The sequence below is a fragment of the Phyllobates terribilis genome, unplaced genomic scaffold (genome assembly GCF_046119375.1).
Source record: "Phyllobates terribilis strain yellow unplaced genomic scaffold, ASM4611937v1 Scaffold_364__1_contigs__length_1914224, whole genome shotgun sequence".
Taxonomy (NCBI): Eukaryota; Metazoa; Chordata; class Amphibia; order Anura; family Dendrobatidae; genus Phyllobates; species Phyllobates terribilis.
Genome location: NW_027363124.1, coordinates 1,812,936 through 1,836,141, shown reverse-complemented (window position 1 = coordinate 1,836,141; position 23,206 = coordinate 1,812,936). Strand labels below are relative to the sequence as shown.

At 47.2% G+C, this 23,206-nt stretch overlaps 1 protein-coding gene across 1 annotated transcript in view; it reads left to right on the top strand.

Moving 5' to 3' along the window:
* LOC141222888 (uncharacterized) overlaps positions 1-23,206 on the top strand; it is an 89,620-nt gene that overhangs the window by 42,644 nt on the left and 23,770 nt on the right. The window contains exon 7 of the mRNA XM_073666721.1: positions 66-1,393. Within this exon, the coding sequence (XP_073522822.1) occupies positions 66-1,393 (1,328 nt within the window). The remainder of the gene's footprint in view (positions 1-65; positions 1,394-23,206) is intronic.

The window sequence follows — 23,206 nt, the reverse complement described above, 5'->3', positions numbered from 1 at the left end:
TGTTCAAAACTATAAAATTCAAGGATATTTAATTCAAAAATAATAATTGATTTTCTTCTTGGCAGATGACTGTACCAGAAGATCAGAGGGACAGCCGACATCTTCAATTTTTAAATCAGATGATCTTGAGATCCCTCAGGCTACAATTGAAGTGAATTCCATTACTCCAGATCTACCATCATCCCTTCACAGCAAAGATTTATCATCTAGTCTTATGAAACAGGTCCTGTCTTCTGATTCATTACTGACTATTAAGGAAAATCAAAGTCCCAAAATAAGCATTAAAAAACGAGTTGCTCCTAAAGCAAAGAAGCCATTTTCACATTCTGAATATGGAAATAGTTTTCCTCTCAAAATGTCTCTTCTTAAACATCAAAAAATTCACACAGCAGAGAATATATTTTCTTGTTCCAAGTGTGGGAAATGTTTTAACCAGAAATCAAATCTTGTTAGTCACCAAAGAACTCACACAGGGGAGAAGCCATTTTCATGTTCAGATTGTGGGAAATGTTTTACAGAGAAATCGAGTCTTATGAAACATCAGAGAACTCACACAGGGGAGAAGCCATTTTCATGTTCAGAATGTGGGAAATGTTTTGCAGAGCAATCAAGTGTTATCAAACATCAGAGAACTCACACAGGGGAGAAGCCTTTTTCCTGTTCAGAATGTGGGAAATGTTTTAACCAGAAATCAAATCTTGTTAGTCACCAAAGAACTCACACAGGGGAGAAGCCTTTTTCATGTTCAGAATGTGGAAAATGTTTTACAATGAAATCAATTTTTGTTAAGCACCAAAGAACTCACACAGGGGTGAAGCCTTTTTCATGTTCAGAATGTGGGCAATGTTTTAGTCATAAATCCGATGTTGTTATACACCAGAGAACCCACACAGGGGAGAAGCCTTTATCATGTTCAGAATGTGGGAAATGTTTTACACAGAAATCACATCTTGTTAGTCACCAGAGAATTCACACAGGGGAGAAGCCATTTTCATGTTTAGAATGTGGGAAATGTTTTACACAGATATCAAGTCTGATCAGACATCAAAGAACCCACACAGGGGAGAAGCCTTTTTCATGTTCAGAATGTGGGAAATGTTTTAACCGGAAATCAGATGTTGTTATACACCAGAGAACCCACACAGGGGAGAAGCCTTTTTCATGTTCAGAATGTGGAAAATGTTTTAACCGGAAATCAGATGTTGTTATACACCAGAGAACTCACACAGGGATGAAGCCTTTTTCATGTTCAGAATGTGGAAAATGTTTTACACAGAAATCAAATTTTGTTATACACCAGAGAACTCACACAGGGGAGAAGCCTTTTTCATGTACAGAATGTGGGAAATGTTTTAACCGGAAAGCAGATGTTGTTATACACCAGAGAACCCACATAGGGAAGAAGCCTTATTTATGTTCAGAATGTGGGAAATGTTTTACCGAGAAATCAACTCTTGTTACACATCAGAGAACTCACACAGGATAGAAGCCATTTTAAAGGAAAATGTTTTGCGAATAAATCATCTCTTCTTAGTCACCAGAGCAGTCACAAGGAAGAAGCCTTTTTTTTTTTCTTAATATGGGAAATGTTTAACTTGGAAAAACAAACTTATTAGCAAGAAAAAATCTTTCTAATAAGTGAGTGTGTCTTATAGACTTTAGGCAGCTTCCTGTTACTGAGGAAAACATTGAAACAGTGTCCTTCCTGATCAATCAGAAAATTGCTCTCTCCTCCACTCCACTTATCTAACTGATTGGTGCAAAGTAGGAGAAGAAACTACAGGAACCTGCACAGAGGCTGCATGTCCTGAATGAGCAGCTGAAGACTTCCTCAAGGACCTTTCAGATCATTTATGAAATGAGCCATTTTTAATGATTTTGACCATGTGAATTCAAATTGCACAATAAAATTTTTAGTTGCCTCTTGTTTCTGTGATATCAGAGTTTTCCTTTTACTGCTACATATAATTGATGAAAAAACACAGCAAAAAAGGGCAGCAGGGACCTGCCCAGATCTTCAGAACTAAATGCACTACCAGGGTGCAGCAAACCCACATAAAGATGGCGGCTACACAGGTGCAAAATACTGATGAGACAATCACTCACAACCTACCATTTCATGGAGGGGGTGACTGCACAAAATGGCTTGTATAGGGTGCTGTTCACACTAGGGTAGTGCACAGTATCCGGCTTACAGTCTACTAGTTAAGCCCATACTATTAGATTAGGCGGGCTGCCCAGTATTATCCAAGTGCACCCCATAGGAACAGACACCCCAGTTTACAATGCCAGAACTGATGGGCCTGGCTGCACCCTGGAAATAAAAAGTGCAAAAATACATATATATAATATATGAGATATTAGTTGATATGTTGGCCAAAATATGTAAGCTCGGAACCCGCGACAAGGGTTCTCATGCTTACGAGCCCTACTCTAAACACAAAAAGCAAAGCCACACCAAGAAGAATTAAAATTCCCCCTAGTGTGAACAGCACCCTATACAAGCCTTTTTGTGTGCAATTCAAATACTAAGCAGTCACCCCCTCCATGAAATGGTAGGTTAATTATTCTTGGTGTGTCTTTGCTTTTTGTGTGTACATATAATTGATGCATAAAAGTTTCAGTACTTTGAAACATTATTTTTGCAAATATAAAGATGCAAATATTTTGTTATGCCAATTTTCTGATATTTATTTAGAGGAAACTTAACAACAGTTCAAATAACTAAAACCTGTCTAAACACTATTGCGAAATATAAACAGTTACAGAAATTGCGATACAAAATTTGGTCCTCATTCAGGGACAACTCTTTTTTGCTTGCTTCTTGTACTCCTGCATTGAATCATTTCTTACAATTGTTCAATCATTATCTGCAAGCATTTTCATTGATATCTTTTCTCCATATCCGCAATATCTTGGTGAAATCTCTCAGCATGCTTGTTGCTCACAGCTCTGCTGTCACAGCTTCCCTGTCCCTAACGCTAGGGGTGCCCTAGCTGGCCCTGTTCCCTGGATTACTTCTGAAGGTGAAGATGCTGGGGCGATGTACCTTGTCTGAGCTCCTCAATCCACCTGCTCCCTTCCCCCACCCGGGGAAGAGAGGAGTAGTAGTGTATCGCAATACACCAACCAGACTAACACGGTAATACAAACAGGGATAAAGGAAATACCAATCATACAAATATATGCACACAAACAACAGAGGATAACACTGGGGAGTGGAAGAATGGGGTAAAACCAAAGTAGAAGAAGAGGATTATACACACAACCAAAACCATGCAACAGTCTTAGCTAAATCCACAAACGCCTTCTCAAACAACAGCTAGCTCTGGTAATGACTGCTAGCTAGAATCCAGTATATATAGGAACGGGGAGTGGCTAATAGTGAATAGCTGTGAACACTAAGGCAGGAAAGCTTCAAGGAGCTCTCAACTGAGCAGATTAACTCCTGTACTGTTAGAAGAAATCTGCACCATTTAATATGAAGGTGAAAGGCTTCTAATGAGTGCAGGATTAGGAGGAATCAGACTCTGCAGTGTTCTGGCTCCTCTCTGTCGCAGTAAACCCATGACAGTAACCCCTTCTACGAGGGACCTCTGGAACCTCATAGCTGGGTTTATCAGGGTGTACCGCATAAAAAGACCAGATCAGCCTGGCTGCATGGACGTCAGATGCTGGTAACCACATCCTCTCCTCAGGACCATAACTCTTCCAGTGTACCAGTTACTGAAGTGACAGATGAACTAAGCAAGAATCAACGATCTTACCTATTTGGAATTCCAAATGTCCATCCACAATGACCAGAGATGGCAGTAGCGCTGATGATACAAAGGACGCAACGTATTTTTTGGGTAGAGACTAATGGAACATTATGGATCCTAAAGGTGGGCGGCAAATCAAGGTGGAATGCTACGGGATTGACGACGGCCACAATCTTATAAGAACCAGTGAACCTGGGACCCAGTTTCTAAGATGGAACCTTCAACTTAATGCTCCTTGAAGACAACCACACCAAGTCATCACACAGGTCCAGACCCACCACACGTCTCCAATCAGCCACACTCTTATATTTGGACCCCATCTTCCTCAAGCAATCAAGAACCCTTTGCCACACAGACGTAATTGAAGATGGAAAACGTTCTTCAGGTATTCCTGTTAAATGGGGACTTACCAGTGGATTCATGACAATGATTATTCACTACAAATTCAGCAAGAGGTAAGTCAGTAACCCCATCCTCCTGATTCTCAGACATAAAACACCTAAGATAAGTCTCAAGATTCTGGTTAACATGTTCAGTTTGCCCTTTAGACTGCGGAAGACTGCTGAAGAGAACAACAGATGGATCCTCAAAAGATTGCAAGATGCCCATCAAAATTTGGAAATAAACTACATCCCCCAATCAGAAAAAATATCAGTAGGGTTCCCATGTAATTTTACCATCTCTCTGATGAAAATCTGCATCAAAGTCTTGGTGTTAGGTAATGCGGGTTGCACAATGAAATGTGACATCTTACTGAATCTGTCCACCACCACCAAAATTACAGTATTACCTACCGACACGGGTAGATTAGTATTAGTGATAAAATCGAACGATAAATGAATCCACAGTCTACTGGGAATCGCCAATGGATGGAGAGACCAAGATGAACAAGTATGAGAGATCTTAGAACATGCTCAGACACGGCAGGCGGCTACATACTCGTGAACATCCTGATGAACTCCTGACCACCAAAAACGCAGAGTAAGGAGATCTGTAGTGTCTTTATAACAGGGATGTCTGTCCAAGACCCAATCATGATGTTCACTGAGAACTCTAAGATGGAGATTCACATGTACAAACAGTTTACCTAATAAACAGGCAGCAGGTGCGTCCCCCTGAGCCTCAACAACCTCCTTCTCAAGATCGGAGCATATAGATGCAATAACCACCCCATTTTGCAGTATAGAAACTGGTTCACAATTATCTCCACCGCTGGAAAAGGCATCCACCTTAATGTTCTTGTTCCCTGGCCTATATGTAACGAAAAAGTTAAATCTGGTGAAGAATAACGGCCATCCCACCTGTCTAGGCGTTAGACGTTTCGTAGACTCTAGATATACCAGATTCTTATGGTCCGTGATTACCATAATCGGATGATCTGCCCCCTCCAGAAAATGATGCCACTCTCCAAAAGCCCACTTGGTTGCCAAGAGTTCCCTGTTACCAATGTCATAATTTCTCTCAGCGAGTGACAGTTTTTTAGAAAAGTATGCACATGGATGCCATTTACTAGGAGATGCACCCTGCGACAAAACAGCCCCCACACACACTTCTGACATGTCAACTTCAGCAATGAATGGCTGAGTGACGTCAGGCTGCATGAGAATCGGCACAAATACAAAACACTCCTTAAGGTATTGAATGCCTCCCTGGCCGGACTGTACCATTTAGAAAAGTCAGTCCATTTTCTGGTCATATCCGCCAGAGGTTTGGCCACTACCGAAAAGTTTTTATGAACTTGCGGTAGTAGTTGGCGAAACCCAAATACCTTTGTAACGCCTTTAAATCCTCAGGACAATCCCAATCCTGTTCCGCCCAGACTTTTGCTGGATCCATGTGAAAACCGGTGGATGATAAAATCTAGCCTATAAAAGGGATCTCCTCAAGAGAACATACACTTCTCTGGTTTAACAAATACTTCATTGACTCTGAGTATCTGTAAGACCTACCTGACATGTACCTGATATGACTCAAGGTCAGGCGCAAAAATTAATGTAATCAAGATAGATCACAACAAATATACCTGCCGGGTGACTAAACATGACATTTACAAAATGCTGAAAGACGGCGGGAGCATCACTCAACCCAAATAGCATGACAAAGGTTCTCATAGTGTCCCTCAGGCATATTGAAAGCTGGTTTTCACTCATCCCCCTCTTTAATACGAATGAGATTATATGCCCCCCTGAGAACCAGTTTAGAAAACCATTTTGCTGCCACGATCTGATTAAATAAGTCCGGGGTGAGAGGGATCAGATACGGTTCCCAGACCGTGATTGGATTTAGTTTGCGGAAATCTAGGTAGGGGCGTAACCCCCCGTCTTTCTTTACAAGGAAAACCCCTTCAGCAATGGGGGATGACGATGGTGTGATATGATCCTTTTTTTTAACTTTCCGTGATATAGTCCTTCATGGCCCGCTTCTATGGACCAGAGATTTTACAAAGTCTGCTCTTAGGCAGCTTGGCCCCAGAAACAAGATTAATGGCACAGTCATAAGGTTGATGGGAAGGGAGATTTTGACACCCCTGCTCCGAGAACACATCCTCAAAGTCAGACAGGTATTTAGGCACAGACTGGGTATCCACACTAGCCAGCCAGGTGCCCAGTGTCCTTGACAATACTTGATCCAATTTGCTACCTCCTGAGTCTGCCAATCTACCACAGGGTTGTGCAGTGTGAGCAAAGGTAGTCTCAGAACCACAAGAGAGGGCAGACCCTCTAGCACATAAAACTCAATACATTCTGAGTGTATGGCCTACCTGTAGATGTAACCCTCGGATGACTTGAGTAAAACACCCCTGGCTCAAGGATGCAGAGTTGATGCTGATTATGGGTATGTGTCTGGACAGTGTATATGGTTTGAGGCCCCGGACCTGGACGAACCTAACGTTTATCAAATTAAACCCGCCCCACTGTCCAGAAAGGCCGAAATGATCACCTTATTTTTGTCCAGATGGATTCCATACTCCCCCTTTACGCTGAACTCGAGTTTGATACACAGAACGAGTCACCACACCCAACTGCATAGGCTCCTCAGATGACTCAGACCAGGGTTCCCTTGGCGCTGGACCTCTCGCATATTGGGGTGTTTCTTTATGTCTCTGGCGAAGACTGTGATCCACCTGGATAGCCAGAGACATGGCTGCTTCAAGAGAAACTGGAGTCTCCTATACGACAAGGGCATACCGATAGCCCTTGACAAAACTGGCTACGTCGTGCGGGGTCATTCCTCTTAGTGTCAGTGTATCACCTCCGAAACTCAGAGCAATACACCTCCGCTGGCCGATCTCCCTGCTGAAGCTGACATAGCATGGACTCAGCCAGGGAGATGCGGTCAGGGTCGTTGTATATATGACCCAGGACTAAAAGAAATTCCTCCACCGTCCGGAGCAATTGGGAGTCTGGCGGGAGAGAAAATGCCCATACTTGGGGGTCACCCTGAAGGAGCGAGATTAGTATCACCACCCATTGCTCCTCGGTTCCTGAGGAGATAGGACATAACCTGAAGTACAGCTTACAGGCCTCCCTGAAGAAAACAAACATGTCACGCCCCCCCAAAGAAGCTGTCAGGCAAAGCAATCTTGGGCTCCACAGGGGGTTGCCTGGGAGTCATGGTCCCAGGACCTGACGTGTTAGGGAGCTGCAACATGACAGTGCATAGATCTGCAACCTCTAGGCTAAGTTGCTGCAGTTGCCCTGTGAGAGCTGTGATAGGATCCATGATGGATCAGAAAACAGTTTCAGCCAGAGTTAATGTCATGACTCTGTTGTCGGGTATCCCAGGACCAGGGGCTCCTTCCCTGTCCCTAACGCTAGGGACGTCCTAGCTTGCCCATGTTCCTCGAATTACTTCTGAAGGTGAAAATGCCGGGACCACGTACCTTGTCTGAACTCCTCAATCTGCCTGTTCTCTTCCTCCACCAAGGGAAGAGAGGAGTAATAGTGTAAGGCAATACACCAACCAGAGTAACAAGGTAATGCAAACAGGGATAAAGGAAAATACCAATCATACAAATATATGCACACAAACAACAGAGGATAACAGTGGTGAGTGGAGGATGGGAAAAACCAAAGTAGGAGAAAGAGAGGATTAATACACAACCAAAACCATGCAACAGTCTTAGATAAATCCACCAAACGCCTTCTCAAACAACAACAAACCACCAAACTCCTAACCATGCAGCATGAGGCTCTCTCTAGCAATGACTGCTAACTAGAGTCCAGTATATACAGTTGTGCTCAAAAGTTTACATACCCCGTCAGAATTTTTGCTTTCTTTGCCTTGTTTCAGAGAATATGAATGATAACAAAAAAAAATTTGGTTGGGTGAAGCCATTTATTGTCAAACTACTGTGTTTTCTCTTTTTTAATCTTAATGACAACCAAAAACATCCAAATAACCCTGATCAAAAGTTCACATACCCCAGTTCTTAATACCGTGTATTGCCCCCTCTAACATCAATGACAGCTTGAAGTCTTTTGTGGTAGTTGTGGATGAGGTTGTTAATTTTATTATTCCACTGTATAGGAGGCTGAGGTGACCAAACTGCATAGGGGGGCTGTGGGGGATATAATACTGGGTCTATGGTGACCATACTGTATTCGAGGCTGTTGGGGACCTTGGATTGAGACTGGAGAAGAGGGAAATCTGCAGAGTCTAGCTCTGCCTGTGATGGGTGTGTATGTTACTAGCAAAGTTATAGATGTGGATGTGGGGTAGATATGCCAAGTACGAGTCAAATGAAAATATTTTGAAAGCAGAAAAAAAGGGGGAGAGAAGGTAATGAATTTATTTCTCTGCGAGGCACTGTAGGACTAGAGAAAGAAAAACTACTATAAAAACTACTATATACCAACTATCCTTGTGTTTTTTCCTGGTCTTTTAAAAAATACACACACTTTTTTATGTTGTGCACTTGTCACTGTGACGTAGCATCATATGATCTCAGGGGTCCGTTACTGCTCGCCTTTCTTTTAAATGTATTGTCCATATATTCCAGTACTTTTGAATTGTAATCCTTACTGTGGTTTTGTCCTGATGAAGAGGTTTGTAGACCTTGAAACGCGTTGACGCAATAAACTGCAATCATACCACATCTGCGTCTATGATCACACTTTGGATACTTGGCAGCGTGTTTTTTGAATCAACAGATTCCATATTCTATTGCATCAAACCCCATTGGTGATCCTGCAGCAGCCTTCACATGCTTCACACAGGGATTGTGACTGTCACAACCACATCAGGTGAGCTTATTTCTTAACTCCCTACACCCTTTTCTGACAAGATAAGACCCTATCTTGTATTTCTTGTCTTTCCAGTTTTTCCATTTTTATTTACCAAAAGGACCTGGAAAGAGATCTCCAAATTGCAGAAGAGACCGAGTACTTAACTAAAATGGAATCATGTATTTCATTAAGAAGATCTACACTTAAAGGTGGAACATAAAGTTTATTTATAGGTAAACCTTCCGGCACACTGAATGCGCTGCCTGATATCTACCCCCAAAGCACTAAACACCACCCCCTCAATAAGAATCTTGACTGGATTTTCGTCCATCAACTCTGCGACTAGACTAAGGGACAAAGAGTCAGCCTTGACATTCTTGGATTTGGGGAGATAAGTAATGGCAAAATCAAACCAGGCAACATGGTCCCACCAAGCCTGTCTGGTGCTTAAGCACTTAGCAGCGTCACTATACAACAGGTTCTTATGATCGGTAGAGACAGATCTGTCTCTACCGATCATAAGAACCTCATGTCTTGCCCACCTCATGTCTTGCCCACTCCAACCAATTTCTCCATTCCTCAAAGGCTCTTTTAACTGCCAGAAGCTCTCGGTCACCTATATCATGAATAGACTCTGCTTGAGTGAACTTCTGGGAAAGAAAAGCACAAGGATGTAGATACCCTATTTTTTTCTGTGAAAGAACAGCTCACATACTAATAGCAGAAGCTTCTACCACGACAAAGAAAAGCAGATTGACCTCAGGTTGGCTCAGAACAGGAGCCCTAGAGAAAGCTGTTTGAGAGGATGAAAAGCATTTACTGCCTCAGCTGACCAAGAAGAAAAACCTATTCCCTTCTTAGTTGTGCCTGTAAAATACTTGAGAAGGTAGAGCACTTACTGACTGCTCTACTGACTCAGCTAGCCAGGGGGGAAAGCAGTGTCAAGTAAGGTGGACAGCAAGATACATGGGAGGAGAAATCAGCAATGGAAGAGATGAGGGAGGCCGACCAGTGGGAGGAGAGAAGGAGATGAATTAGTAAAGCCATCAGTAAGTTCTTTCTCTTCTCTGTCAAATTATTTTTATTGTGTTTTTTTAGAAGGGGAGGATATACATTACACACAAAAGGATCTAAATACTATACTAACAGCCTGAAGAAAATAGAGGAAAGGGAACAGGGGAAAGAATAAAGAATAATAAAGAACAAAGTATACATACTTACACGTCCTCTACTGTCTGGTTATCTAGTACGTCTTTTGCGCAAGATGAGACATCGGTGTATTCATCGGGACTTTTTGATACAAATTTAAGGATTTCATCCTTTATTTTTTTATCAGGATCTGAGGAAGTGTCTTCAGAATTATCGCTTTCTTCATCCACAGGCAAATGACAGTAAATGTTATTGGAGTAAAATTCACTATATGATTATCAGGTTATATGGATTCCTTCATCATAAATAGCAGTGTAGGACTCCTCGTACACTGGTCCTCTGTATTGCACTCACAGATATTTTAATCATATGTGTTACACGCACGCAGCCTAAGTTCAGATAGGGGCGAGACCGGTTACATGAAATCGTTGGAATCCTGGGGGAACCATTATTCCAGGCAACCATAGGCTGCAGCTTCTCTCAGGCACAGGACAGATTCAATTGCTGACCAGACACATTTGACAAGAGTCAAAAACGGTAGAACAGTAACATTTAATGAGGCATGGCCAGTGCAATGTAAATGTCTCTTTAAGCAACAGGCTCCAGTAATAACAGTACAGTCTCCTTTGCAGCACAGCAGTACACAGTCTATTATCCGGTAGCACAGTACAGCACAGTTTTAATGGATACACAACCACAGGTTTTTCCTTCACAAGGACTCAATTGTACACAGCGTTCTTCATCCTGCATGGAGATGGAGGGGGGGGGGGGTTGATGAGGAAGATGATCTCTGTGACACAATTCCTTCCAGTCCTTATCTTCCTGCCCAATGATAGACTTCCTGAACTAACAGTGCAGGGTATCTGACCTGAGTTGAGCTTCACCCTGGACTTGAATCCTGTTCTCTTTCCTGCACTTCTGTGAGATACAGATCACACACACCACTTCTTTCTTTGGCTGCAGCCAGAATAGTAAACAAGTTCCCCACAATCCCCCTGGGGCTCTGCTAACCACTCCCTGTCTCTTGTGATTGTGTTAACCCCTCTAGATGCTTTTGAAGCAACAGCACTACTTCTGCATGCCACATATGATTATCAGGTGATATGGATTCCTTCATCATAAATGGAGGTGTAGGACTCCTCGTATACTGGTCCTCTGTATTGCACTCACAGATATTGTAATCCCGTGTCTGCAGTCACTATTACTGGATGAGGGGACATAGATGTAAAGTTGTTTCCTATTGTTATCTGTGTCCCTGAGAGAGGTGTTATCCTCTACCTGGGTTCACATTCTGCACTTTCCCAGCCCTGGTTTACATGTGGCTTATGAATATTCCTGTCACTCATTGACTGCAGGGAAGGTCTGAGACATACCTGTGCTGGAGCCAGAATTGCTGGTGACCTGTCCTGTATGTCTGTGGGAGGACAATGTCCTAAGTCTGTGCGTTCCTCCATGTATTATCAGGATTAGAGCCAACACTCAGCTGTTTTCCAGCAGCCGCCATTGATAGAAAACACCTGCCTGAGTGAGGACAGCCGAGGCAAAGGGACTTCACACTTCACAGCGGCTGTTAGTCAGCTGGATGAGATCCGGCAGGCTGACGGGCGGAGGGATCCAACCTGCATTGGAGAGGGAACCGCGCATGCTCGGCCTCTAGAGATGGCTAGAAGGATGGACATAAATACCAGTAATGCTATCACTAGGGGGCGCCATACTGATCATCAGAGGAACATATATTTTGAATGTGGCATCATCTGTAATAGGTTTAATTTACAAAAGCATTTCTTTACATGATACTTACAGGATTACCTATATGTTCTATGGTGGCACCACCCCTTTAAGGAGACAGCTTTAATTGCTCTTTGGAGAGTCCGTCCTCCTAATGTATACCAATACTCCTGTTTTTCGTCCACATTCTCCTCTTTGTGGAGAAATGATTTGTCTCTTGGAAATGAACTGATGCAGGGTCTTATATCTGACATCAGCTCCTGCCCAGAGCGCTATCCCATCATTCTCCTCTGTGTCTCCCTAAGCTTAATCCCCCAATGCAGTACAGACCCACAGGGAAATTAACCCCTTTTGGTTACAAGTTATAGACCTTAAGGGGAAAATTAAAGGGGAACTAAAGAAGTATCTTGTGATTAATAAAAATACACCTTCTATCTTATATGTATGGGAAGCCATGAAGGCCGACCTTAGAGGAATATTTATAACAGAAATCTCAGCAGATAAATCCCGAACTAAGCAGCAGGATCCATTGGTGTTTCAGGAATTGGGAGATGCAGAGAGTGCGATGATTACAGATCCAACGCCGGCTGCGCAAAACAGGCTGAAACCAGCTCAGGACCTGCTGAATAAGGTAACATTGCAGCTGCAGGAAGGAAGAAGCTGTTTCATAAGGTACAATATTGTGAAGAGGGGGATAGACCAGGTCACTTATATCTGTGATAGCTGCCACCCAGAGGGACTCCGCCTTTATATCCAGTCTGCAGACTAGGGAGGGTAATGTGGTACAGTCCACAGTGGACATACTGAAAGTGTTGGAGGAATACTATGCAAGCTGTATACTTCTCAGGTTCAACCCTCAGAAGAACAGACCCAGGACCTTCCTAGATAAAGCTCAGCTCCCGGTCCTTTCCTTAAACTCTCGGAATTTATTAGATGAACCGCTTGATGTAGAAGAGCTAGAATGGGAACTGGCTCAATGGCCAACGATAAAGCATCGGGAATGGATGGTCTTCCAGTGGAAGTATATAAGAGATATAAGGAAATATTACTACCAGTGTTATTGGATGTATACAATTTATGTTTTCAAGGTGGATCATTGCCCACGTCCATGCAGGAAGCCATAATTACAGTGTTACCTAAACAAGGCAAGACCCCCAGCTTGCTGGCATCCTATAGACTCATCTCTCTTTTAACAGTAGACGTCAAACTTCTTGCTAACAGACTCTCAAAAGTAATCTCAATAATACACCCCAATCAGTCTGGGATTATGCCAAATAAGTACACAGCGATCAATCTCAGAAGGCTTTATATTAATATACAAGCAAGGACTGATAATATTGGTCAGAGAGTGATCCTGTCTTTGGTCCCAGCTAAGGCCTTTGACAGTGTAGAATGGCCATATTTGTGACCTACATTGCGGCAGATGGGCTTTGGTGACAAATTTATATAATGGGTGCAATTGCTTTATTCGGACTCAAAGGCCAAAATAAGAGCGAATGGCTCTATGGCTAACCGATTTTTGTTGTACAGAGGTACAAGACAAGGGTTCCCCCTGTCTCTTATTGTTTTCAATAGCAACTGAACCTCTTGCGGCAGCAATTAGTAAAATGTCTGAGATAAATGGATTTAAATATGGGACCAAGGAAAAGAAGGTGGCATTGTTTGCCCATGATTTACGATTATTCCTTGGGGATGCTTGGGGGTCTCTGGAGAGCATGATGGCGACTATCTCTAGCTGACTTATTCCTTCCAAAGACCATACTAAGGACTAGGTAGCACTTATTACGGGTGGAGAAATGGCCATTTGGGCAAACAGGAAAAAGAAAGGAAAATTCAAAATAATGGAGATGATCACCATAATTACAATAAAACGGCGAGGTTCCAGCAGACTGACTAACCCGACTGTTAGGCCACGGCTCCACTGTCAGTATTTGGTCAGTATTTTTCCTCAGGAGTGGGAGCCAAAACCAGGTGAGGAACAACCAGAAAAAAGGTATAATAGAAACAAGTCACCAATTCTACATTTATCACCCACTCCTGGTTTTGGCTCCCACTCCTGAGAAACAATACTGCCCAAATAGTAATAGTGGGGCGGTGGCCTGAAAGGCAAACTCAGCAAGAAGTAAGAATGAAGTCGCAACAAAACACTGAGCTGCAACAAAACACCTTAAAATTTGAGATTGATTAGTCCTTTCTGTCTGACCATTGGTTTCAGGGTGGTAGGCACAGGAAAATAAATGAATTCCCAGTTTATTACAAAAAGCTCTGCAGAATTTGGAGACAAATTACACTCCCCTATCAAACACAATGTTAATAGGGATCCCATGTAGCCGTACTTTATGAGAAATAAAAAACCTGTAGAATGTCTCTGCATTAGGTAATCCTCTGACAAAGGAACAAAATGAGCCCGTTTAATGAATCGGTCAACAGCCACCCAAAGACAGTCTTCCCACCAGACAGAGGCAAATCTGTGATGAAATCCATGGACAGATGACTTCACTGTCTTTCTGGAATTGCAATGGAGCCAATACTCCACCTGGACTGTTAAGACAGACTTTAGCGTGTGCGTAAACTACACAAGCAGATACAAAATCTTTAATATAATTATTCATAGATGGCCACCAAAAAAGCCTAGTAATAGCTTTCTGCATAGCTGTGAACCGCGGATGACCACTCATGATTAAATCATGAAGCTCCTGCAACAGACGCAATCTTAGGTACCCAACTACAAATAATTTGGACCTAGGCATGGCGAAAGGAGACGATTGGACTTTACAGATCTCAGCTTCAACCTCCAAGGATATCACAGAAACCACAATGCCCTCAGGGAGAATGGAGGTTTTGGAGGAGAAACAGAACTAAAACTGCTTGGACCCCGGCCTGAAAGTGATAGAGAAATTGAATCTAGAGAAAAATAAGGACCCTCTGGCCTGTCTAGAAGTTAGCCATTTACCTGATTCAATATACGCTAAATTCTTCTGGTCAGTGACCACAGTGATTTGATGAGCTTCTCCCTCCAGAAAATGTCTTCAAACCTTAAAGGACAATATAATAGTGAGTAACTCACAATTCCCAACAGCAGAATTTCTTTCAGCAGATGAAAATTTTTTCGAGAAAAAAGCACATGACCCCAGATTGGTCAGAGTTTTGGAACCCTGAGATAAAACGGCCCCTACCCCGACCTCCGAAACATCCACATCCACAATGAATGGTTCTTGGACATCGAGTTGGATTAGAAAAGGAGCAGACATAAAACACTTCTTCAATTTTTCAAAAGCCCCAATAGCATCCGGTGGCGAAACCTTGAGATCTGCACCATTACGTGTGAGGCCAGTAATCTGAGAAAAAAAACCCTAAAGAATTTCCTATAATAGTTGGCGAATCCTACAAAATGTTGCAACACTTTCAGGTCACTAGGTTGGACCCAATCTATTATGGCTTTCACCTTCCCAGGATCCATCGTAAACCCATCAGCCGATAAAATGACCCGGGAATGAAACTTCCTGAACAGAAAAAAAAACATTTCTCAATTGTAACAAAGAAAGAATTCTCCCTCAACCTTTCTAATACAACAAGGACATGTTCCTGGTGAGAATCCAAATCAGGAGAGAAAATTCTATATCATCAAGATAAATCACAAGAAATCTCCCAAAGTAATCAGAGAAATATCATTCAGAAAGTTGTGAAATCCTGTTGGTGCATTGGAGAATCCAAATGGCAGAACAAGATTATCAAATTAAACCTCCGCTCTGTACACCTCGTACACACACGGCTACGCTCTGTACACCTTGTGCACGCGGCTCTGCTCCGTACACCTCGTACACGCGCGGCTCCGCTAAGTACACCTCGTACACGCGCGGCTCTGCTCCGTACAACTCGTACACGGGCGGCTCTGCTCCGTACGCCTCGTACACGCGCGGCTCTGCTCCGTACGCCTCGTACACGCGCGGCTCTGCTCCGTACGCCTCGTACACGCGCGGCTCTGCTCCGTACGCCTCGTACACGCGCGGCTCTGCTCCGTACGCCTCGTACACGCGCGGCTCCGCTCCGTACGCCTCGTACACGCGCGGCTCCGCTCCGTACGCCTCGTACACGCGCGGCTCCGCTCCGTACGCCTCGTACACGCGCGGCTCCGCTCCGTACGCCTCGTACACGCGCGGCTCCGCTCCGTACGCCTCGTACACGCGCGGCTCCGCTCCGTACGCCTCGTACACGCGCGGCTCCGCTCCGTACGCCTCGCACACGCGCGGCTCCGCTCCGTACGCCTCGTACACGCGCGGCTCCGCTCCGTACGCCTCGCACACGCGCGGCTCCGCTCCGTACGCCTCGCACACGCGCGGCTCCGCTCCGTACGCCTCGCACACGCGCGGCTCCGCTCCGTACGCCTCGCACACGCGCGGCTCCGCTCCGTACGCCTCGTACACGCGCGGCCCCGCTCCGTACGCCTCGTACACGCGCGGCTCTGCTCCGTACGCCTCGTACACGCGCGGCTCTGCTCCGTACGCCTCGTACACACGCGGCTCTGCTCCGTACGCCTCGTACACACGCGGCTCTGCTCCGTACGCCTCGTACACACGCGGCTCTGCTCCGCACGCCTCGTACACACGCGGCTCTGCTCCGTAAGCCTCGTACACACGCGGCTCCGCTCCGTACGCTTCGTACACACGCGGCTCCGCTCCGTACGCTTCGTACACACGCGGCTCTGCTCCGTACGCCTCGCACACACGCGGCTCCGCTCTGTACACCTAGTACACACTCGGCTCCGCTCCGTACACCTCGTACACACGCGGCTCCGCTCCGTACACCTCGTACACACGCGGCTCCGCTCCGTACACCTCGTACACGCGCGGCTCTGCTCCGTACACCTCGTACACACGCGGCTCTGCTCCGTACACCTCGTACACACACGGCTCTGCTCCGTACACACGCGGCTCTGCTCCGTACACCTCGTACACGCGCGGCTCTGCTCCGTACACCTCGTACACGCGCGGCTCTGCTCCGTACACCTCGTACACACGCGGCTCTGCTCCGTACACCTCGTACACACGCGGCTCTCCTCCGTACGCCTCGTACACACGCGGCTCTGCTCCGTACGCCTCGTACACACGCGGCTCTGCTCCGTACGCCTCGTACACACGCGGCTCTGCTCCGTACGCCTCGTACACACGCGGCTCTGCTCCGCACGCCTCGTACACACGCGGCTCTGCTCCGTAAGCCTCGTACACACGCGGCTCCGCTCCGTACGCTTCGTACACACGCGGCTCCGCTCCGTACGCTTCGTACACACGCGGCTCTGCTCCGTACGCCTCGCACACACGCGGCTCCGCTCCGTACGCCTCGTACACACACGGCTCTGCTCCGTACACCTCGCACACACGCGGCTCCGCTCTGTACACCTAGTACACACTCGGCTCCGCTCCGTACACCTCGTACACACGCGGCTCTGCTCCGTACACCTCGTACACGCGCGGTTCTGCTCCGTACACCTCGTACACACGCGGCTCTGCTCCGTACACCTCGTACACACACGGCTCTGCTCCGTACACACGCGGCTCTGCTCCGTACACCTCGTACACGCGCGGCTCTGCTCCGTACACCTCGTACACGCGCGGCTCTGCTCCGTACACCTCGTACACACGCGGCTCTGCTCCGTACACCTCGTACACACGCGGCTCTGCTCCGTACACCTCGTAAACGCGCGGCTCTGCTCCGTATACCTCGTACACACGCGTCTCTGCTCCGTACACCTCGTACACGCGCGGCTCTGCTCCGTACACCTCGTACACACACGGCTCTGCTCCGTACACACGCGGCTCCGCTCCGTACACCTCGTACACACATGGCTCCGCTCCGTACACCTCGTACACACACAGCTCTGCTCCGTACACCTCGTACACACGCGGCTCCGCTCCGTACACCTCGTACACACACGGCTCTGCTCCGTACACCTCGTACACACGGCTCTGCTCCGTACACCTCGTACACCCGCGGCTCTGCTCCGTACACCTCGTACACACGCGGCTCCGCTCCGTACACCTCGTACACACGCGGCTCCGCTCCGTACACCTCGTGCACGCGCGGCTCCGCTCTGTACAACTCTTACACACGCGGCTCCGCTCCGTACACCTCGTGCACGCGCGGCTCCGCTCTGTACAACTCTTACACACGCGGCTCCGCTCCGTACACCTCGTACACACGCGACTCCGCTCCGTACACCTCGTGCACGCGCGGCTCCGCTCTGTACAACTCTTACACACGCGGCTCCTCTCCGTACACCTCGTACACACGCGGCTCCGCTCCGTACACCTCGTACACACGCAGCTCCGCTCCGTACGCCTCGTACACACGCGGCTCTGCTCCGTACACCTCGTACACACACGGCTCTGCTCCGTACACCTCGTACACACACGGCTCTGCTCCGTACACCTCGTACACACGCGGCTCCGCTCCGTACACCTCGTACACACACGGCTCTGCTCCGTACACCTCGTACACACGCGGCTCTGCTCCGTACACCTCGTACACACGCGGCTCCGCTCCGTACACCTCGTACACACGCGGCTCCGCTCCGTACACCTCGTACACACGCGGCTCTGCTCCGTACACCTCGTACACACGCGGCTCTGCTCCGTACACCTCGTACACACACGGCTCTGCTCCGTACACCTCGTACACACGCGGCTCCGCTCCGTACACCTCGTACACACGCGGCTCCGCTCCGTACACCTCGTACACACGCGGCTCTGCTCCGTACACCTCGTACACACGCGGCTCTGCTACATCCACACTGTAAACCCCTCCTGACCCCACACATAAACTTCAGCTCATCCAGCACCATGACAACCAGCACAGCAGAGTCCTGCATCCACTGAGGCCCCTGATCATGTGACCCCTGACTCCTCCCCTCCTGTGACCTCATCACAGCTCCTGTGCGCACAGAGCAGCCATATATGTGGTGGCGGCTCTGCAGGTGGAGGTATGTGGAGACCCCGTTACTGGGCGCAGGGGGCATTAACCCCTTCAGCACCGAGACTCTTTTGGGGTCTTGTGTTGCCCCTTTATAAGAATCATAAGGTTTTTGTTCTGATTCCTGTAATAGATACATACGACCCAACTATGGAGACAGGAAGGGAGGAAACGTATTGTTCTCATAGTACAGGACCCCTTTACTGGCCCCACAGTGTAATGCCCCCATTATGCCCCTTATGCAGTATGTATGATGCCCCCCACAGTGTAATGCCCCCATTATGCCCCTTATACAGTATGTATGATGCCCCCACACAGTGTAATGCCCCCATTATGCCCCTTATGCAGGATGTATGATGCCCCACAGTGTAATGCCCCTTATGCAGGATGTATGATGCCCCCCACACAGTGTAATGCCCCCATTATGCCCCTTATGCGGGATGTATGATGCCCCCCACACAGTGTAATGCCCCCATTATGCCCCTTATGCGGGATGTATGATGCCCCCACACAGTGTAATGCCCCCATTATGCCCCTTATGCGGGATGTATGATGCCCCCCACACAGTGTAATGCCCCCATTATTTCCCTTATGCGGGATGTATGATGCCCCCACACAGTGTTATGCACCCATTATGCAGTATATATGATGCCCCACACAGTGTAATGCCCCCATTACACCCCTTATGCAGTATGTATGATCCCCCACACAGTGTAATGCCCCCATTACACCCCTTATGCAGGATGTATGATGCCCCCACACAGTGTAATGCCCCCATTATGCCCCTTATACAGTATGTATGATGCCCCCACACAGTGTAATGCCCCTTATGCAGGATGTATGATGCCCCCACACAGTATAATGCCCCCATTATGCCCCTTATGCAGTATGTATGATGCCCCCACACAGTGTAATGCCCCCATTATGCCCCTTATACAGGATGTATGATGCCCCCACAGTGTAATGCCCCCATTATGCCCCTTATGTAGGATGTATGATGCCCCCACAGTGTAATGCCCCCATTATGCCCCTTATGCTGGATGTATGATGCCCCCCACAGTGTAATGCCCCCATTATGCCCCTTATGCAGGATGTATGATGCCCCACAGTGTAATGCCCCCATTATGCCCCTTATGCAGGATGTATGATGTCCTCACACAGTGTTATGCCCCTTATGCAGGATGTATGATGCCCCCACACAGTGTAATGCCCCCATTATGCCCCTTATGTAGGATGTATGATGCCCCCACAGTGTAATGCCCCCATTATGCCCCTTATGTAGGATGTATGATGCCCCCACAGTGTAATGCCCCCATTATGCCCCTTATGCAGGATGTATGATGCCCCCACACTGTGTAATGCCCCCATTATGCCCCTTATGCAGTATGTATGATGCCCCCACACAGTGTAATGCCCCCATTATGCCCCTTATGCAGGATGTATGATGCCCCCACACAGTGTAATGCCCCCATTATGCCCCTTATGCAGGATATATGATGCCCCCACACAGTGTAATGCCCCCATTATGCAGGATGTATGATGCCCCCACACAGTGTAATGCTCCCATCATGCCCCTTATGTAGGATGTATGATGCCCCCACACAGTGTAATGCCCCCATTATGCCCCTTATGCAGGATGTATGATGTCCTCACACAGTGTTGTGCCCCTTATGCAGGATGTATGATGCCCCCACACCGTGTAATGCCCCCATTATGCCCCTTATGCAGGATGTATGATGCCCCCACACCGTGTAATGCCCCCATTATGCCCCTTATGCAGGATGTATGATGCCCCCACAGTGTAATGCCCCCATTATGCCCCTTATGCAGGATGTATGATGTCCTCACACAGTGTAATGCTCTCATTATGCCCCTTATGCAGTATGTATGATGCTCCCACACAGTGTAATGCCCTCATTATGCCCCTTATGCTGGATGTATGATGCCCCCACAGTGTAATGCCCCCATTATGCCTCTTATGCAGGATGTATGATGCCCCCACACAGTGTAATGCCCCCATTATGCCCCTTATGCAGGATGTATGATGCCCCACAGTGTAATGCCCCTTATGCAGGATGTATGATGCCCCCCACACAGTGTAATGCCCCCATTATGCCCCTTATGCGGGATGTATGATGCCCCCCACACAGTGTAATGCCCCCATTATGCCCCTTATGCGGGATGTATGATGCCCCCACACAGTGTAATGCCCCCATTATGCCCCTTATGCGGGATGTATGATGCCCCCCACACAGTGTAATGCCCCCATTATGCCCCTTATGTAGTATGTATGATGCCCCCACACAGTGTAATGCCCCCATTATTTCCCTTATGCGGGATGTATGATGCCCCCACACAGTGTTATGCACCCATTATGCAGTATATATGATGCCCCACACAGTGTAATGCCCCCATTACACCCCTTATGCAGTATGTATGATCCCCCACACAGTGTAATGCCCCCATTACACCCCTTATGCAGGATGTATGATGCCCCCACACAGTGTAATGCCCCCATTATGCCCCTTATACAGTATGTATGATGCCCCCACACAGTGTAATGCCCCTTATGCAGGATGTATGATGCCCCCACACTGTGTAATGCCCCCATTATGCCCCTTATGCAGTATGTATGATGCCCCCACACAGTATAATGCCCCCATTATGCCCCTTATGCAGTATGTATGATGCCCCCACACAGTGTAATGCCCCCATTATGCCCCTTATACAGGATGTATGATGCCCCCACAGTGTAATGCCCCCATTATGCCCCTTATGTAGGATGTATGATGCCCCCACAGTGTAATGCCCCCATTATGCCCCTTATGCTGGATGTATGATGCCCCCCACAGTGTAATGCCCCCATTATGCCCCTTATGCAGGATGTATGATGCCCCACAGTGTAATGCCCCCATTATGCCCCTTATGCAGGATGTATGATGTCCTCACACAGTGTTATGCCCCTTATGCAGGATGTATGATGCCCCCACACAGTGTAATGCCCCCATTATGCCCCTTATGTAGGATGTATGATGCCCCCACACAGTGTAATGCCCCCATTATGCCCCTTATGTAGGATGTATGATGCCCCCACAGTGTAATGCCCCCATTATGCCCCTTATGTACGATGTATGATGCCCCCACAGTGTAATGCCCCCATTATGCCCCTTATGCAGGATGTATGATGCCCCCACACAGTGTAATGCCCCCATTATGCCCCTTATGCAGGATGTATGATGCCCCCACACAGTGTAATGCCCCCATTATGCCCCTTATGCAGGATGTATGATGCCCCCACACAGTGTAATGCCCCCATTATGCAGGATGTATGATGCCCCCACGCAGTGTAATGCTCCCATCATGCCCCTTATGTAGGATGTATGATGCCCCCACACAGTGTAATGCCCCCATTATGCCCCTTATGCAGGATGTATGATGTCCTCACACAGTGTTATGCCCCTTATGCAGGATGTATGATGCCCCCACACCGTGTAATGCCCCCATTATGCCCCTTATGCAGGATGTATGATGCCCCCACAGTGTAATGCCCCCATTATGCCCCTTATGCAGGATGTATGATGTCCTCACACAGTGTAATGCTCTCATTATGCCCCTTATGCAGTATGTATGATGCTCCCACACAGTGTAATGCCCTCATTATGCCCCTTATGCTGGATGTATGATGCCCCCACAGTGTAATGCCCCCATTATGCCTCTTATGCAGGATGTATGATGCCCCCACACAGTGTAATGCCCCCATTATGCCCCTTATGCGGGATGTATGATGCCCCCCACACAGTGTAATGCCCCCATTATGCCCCTTATGTAGTATTTATGATGCCCCCCACACAGTGTAATGCCCCCATTATTTCCCTTATGCGGGATGTATGATGCCCCCACACAGTGTTATGCACCCATTATGCAGTATATATGATGCCCCACACAGTGTAATGCCCCCATTACACCCCTTATGCAGTATGTATGATCCCCCACACAGTGTAATGCCCCCATTACACCCCTTATGCAGGATGTATGATGCCCCCACACAGTGTAATGCCCCCATTATGCCCCTTATACAGTATGTATGATGCCCCCACACAGTGTAATGCCCCTTATGCAGGATGTATGATGCCCCCACACTGTGTAATACCCCCATTATGCCCCTTATGCAGTATGTATGATGCCCCCACACAGTATAATGCCCCCATTATGCCCCTTATGCAGTATGTATGATGCCCCCACACAGTGTAATGCCCCCATTATGCCCCTTATACAGGATGTATGATGCCCCCACAGTGTAATGCCCCCATTATGCCCCTTATGTAGGATGTATGATGCCCCCACAGTGTAATGCCCCCATTATGCCCCTTATGC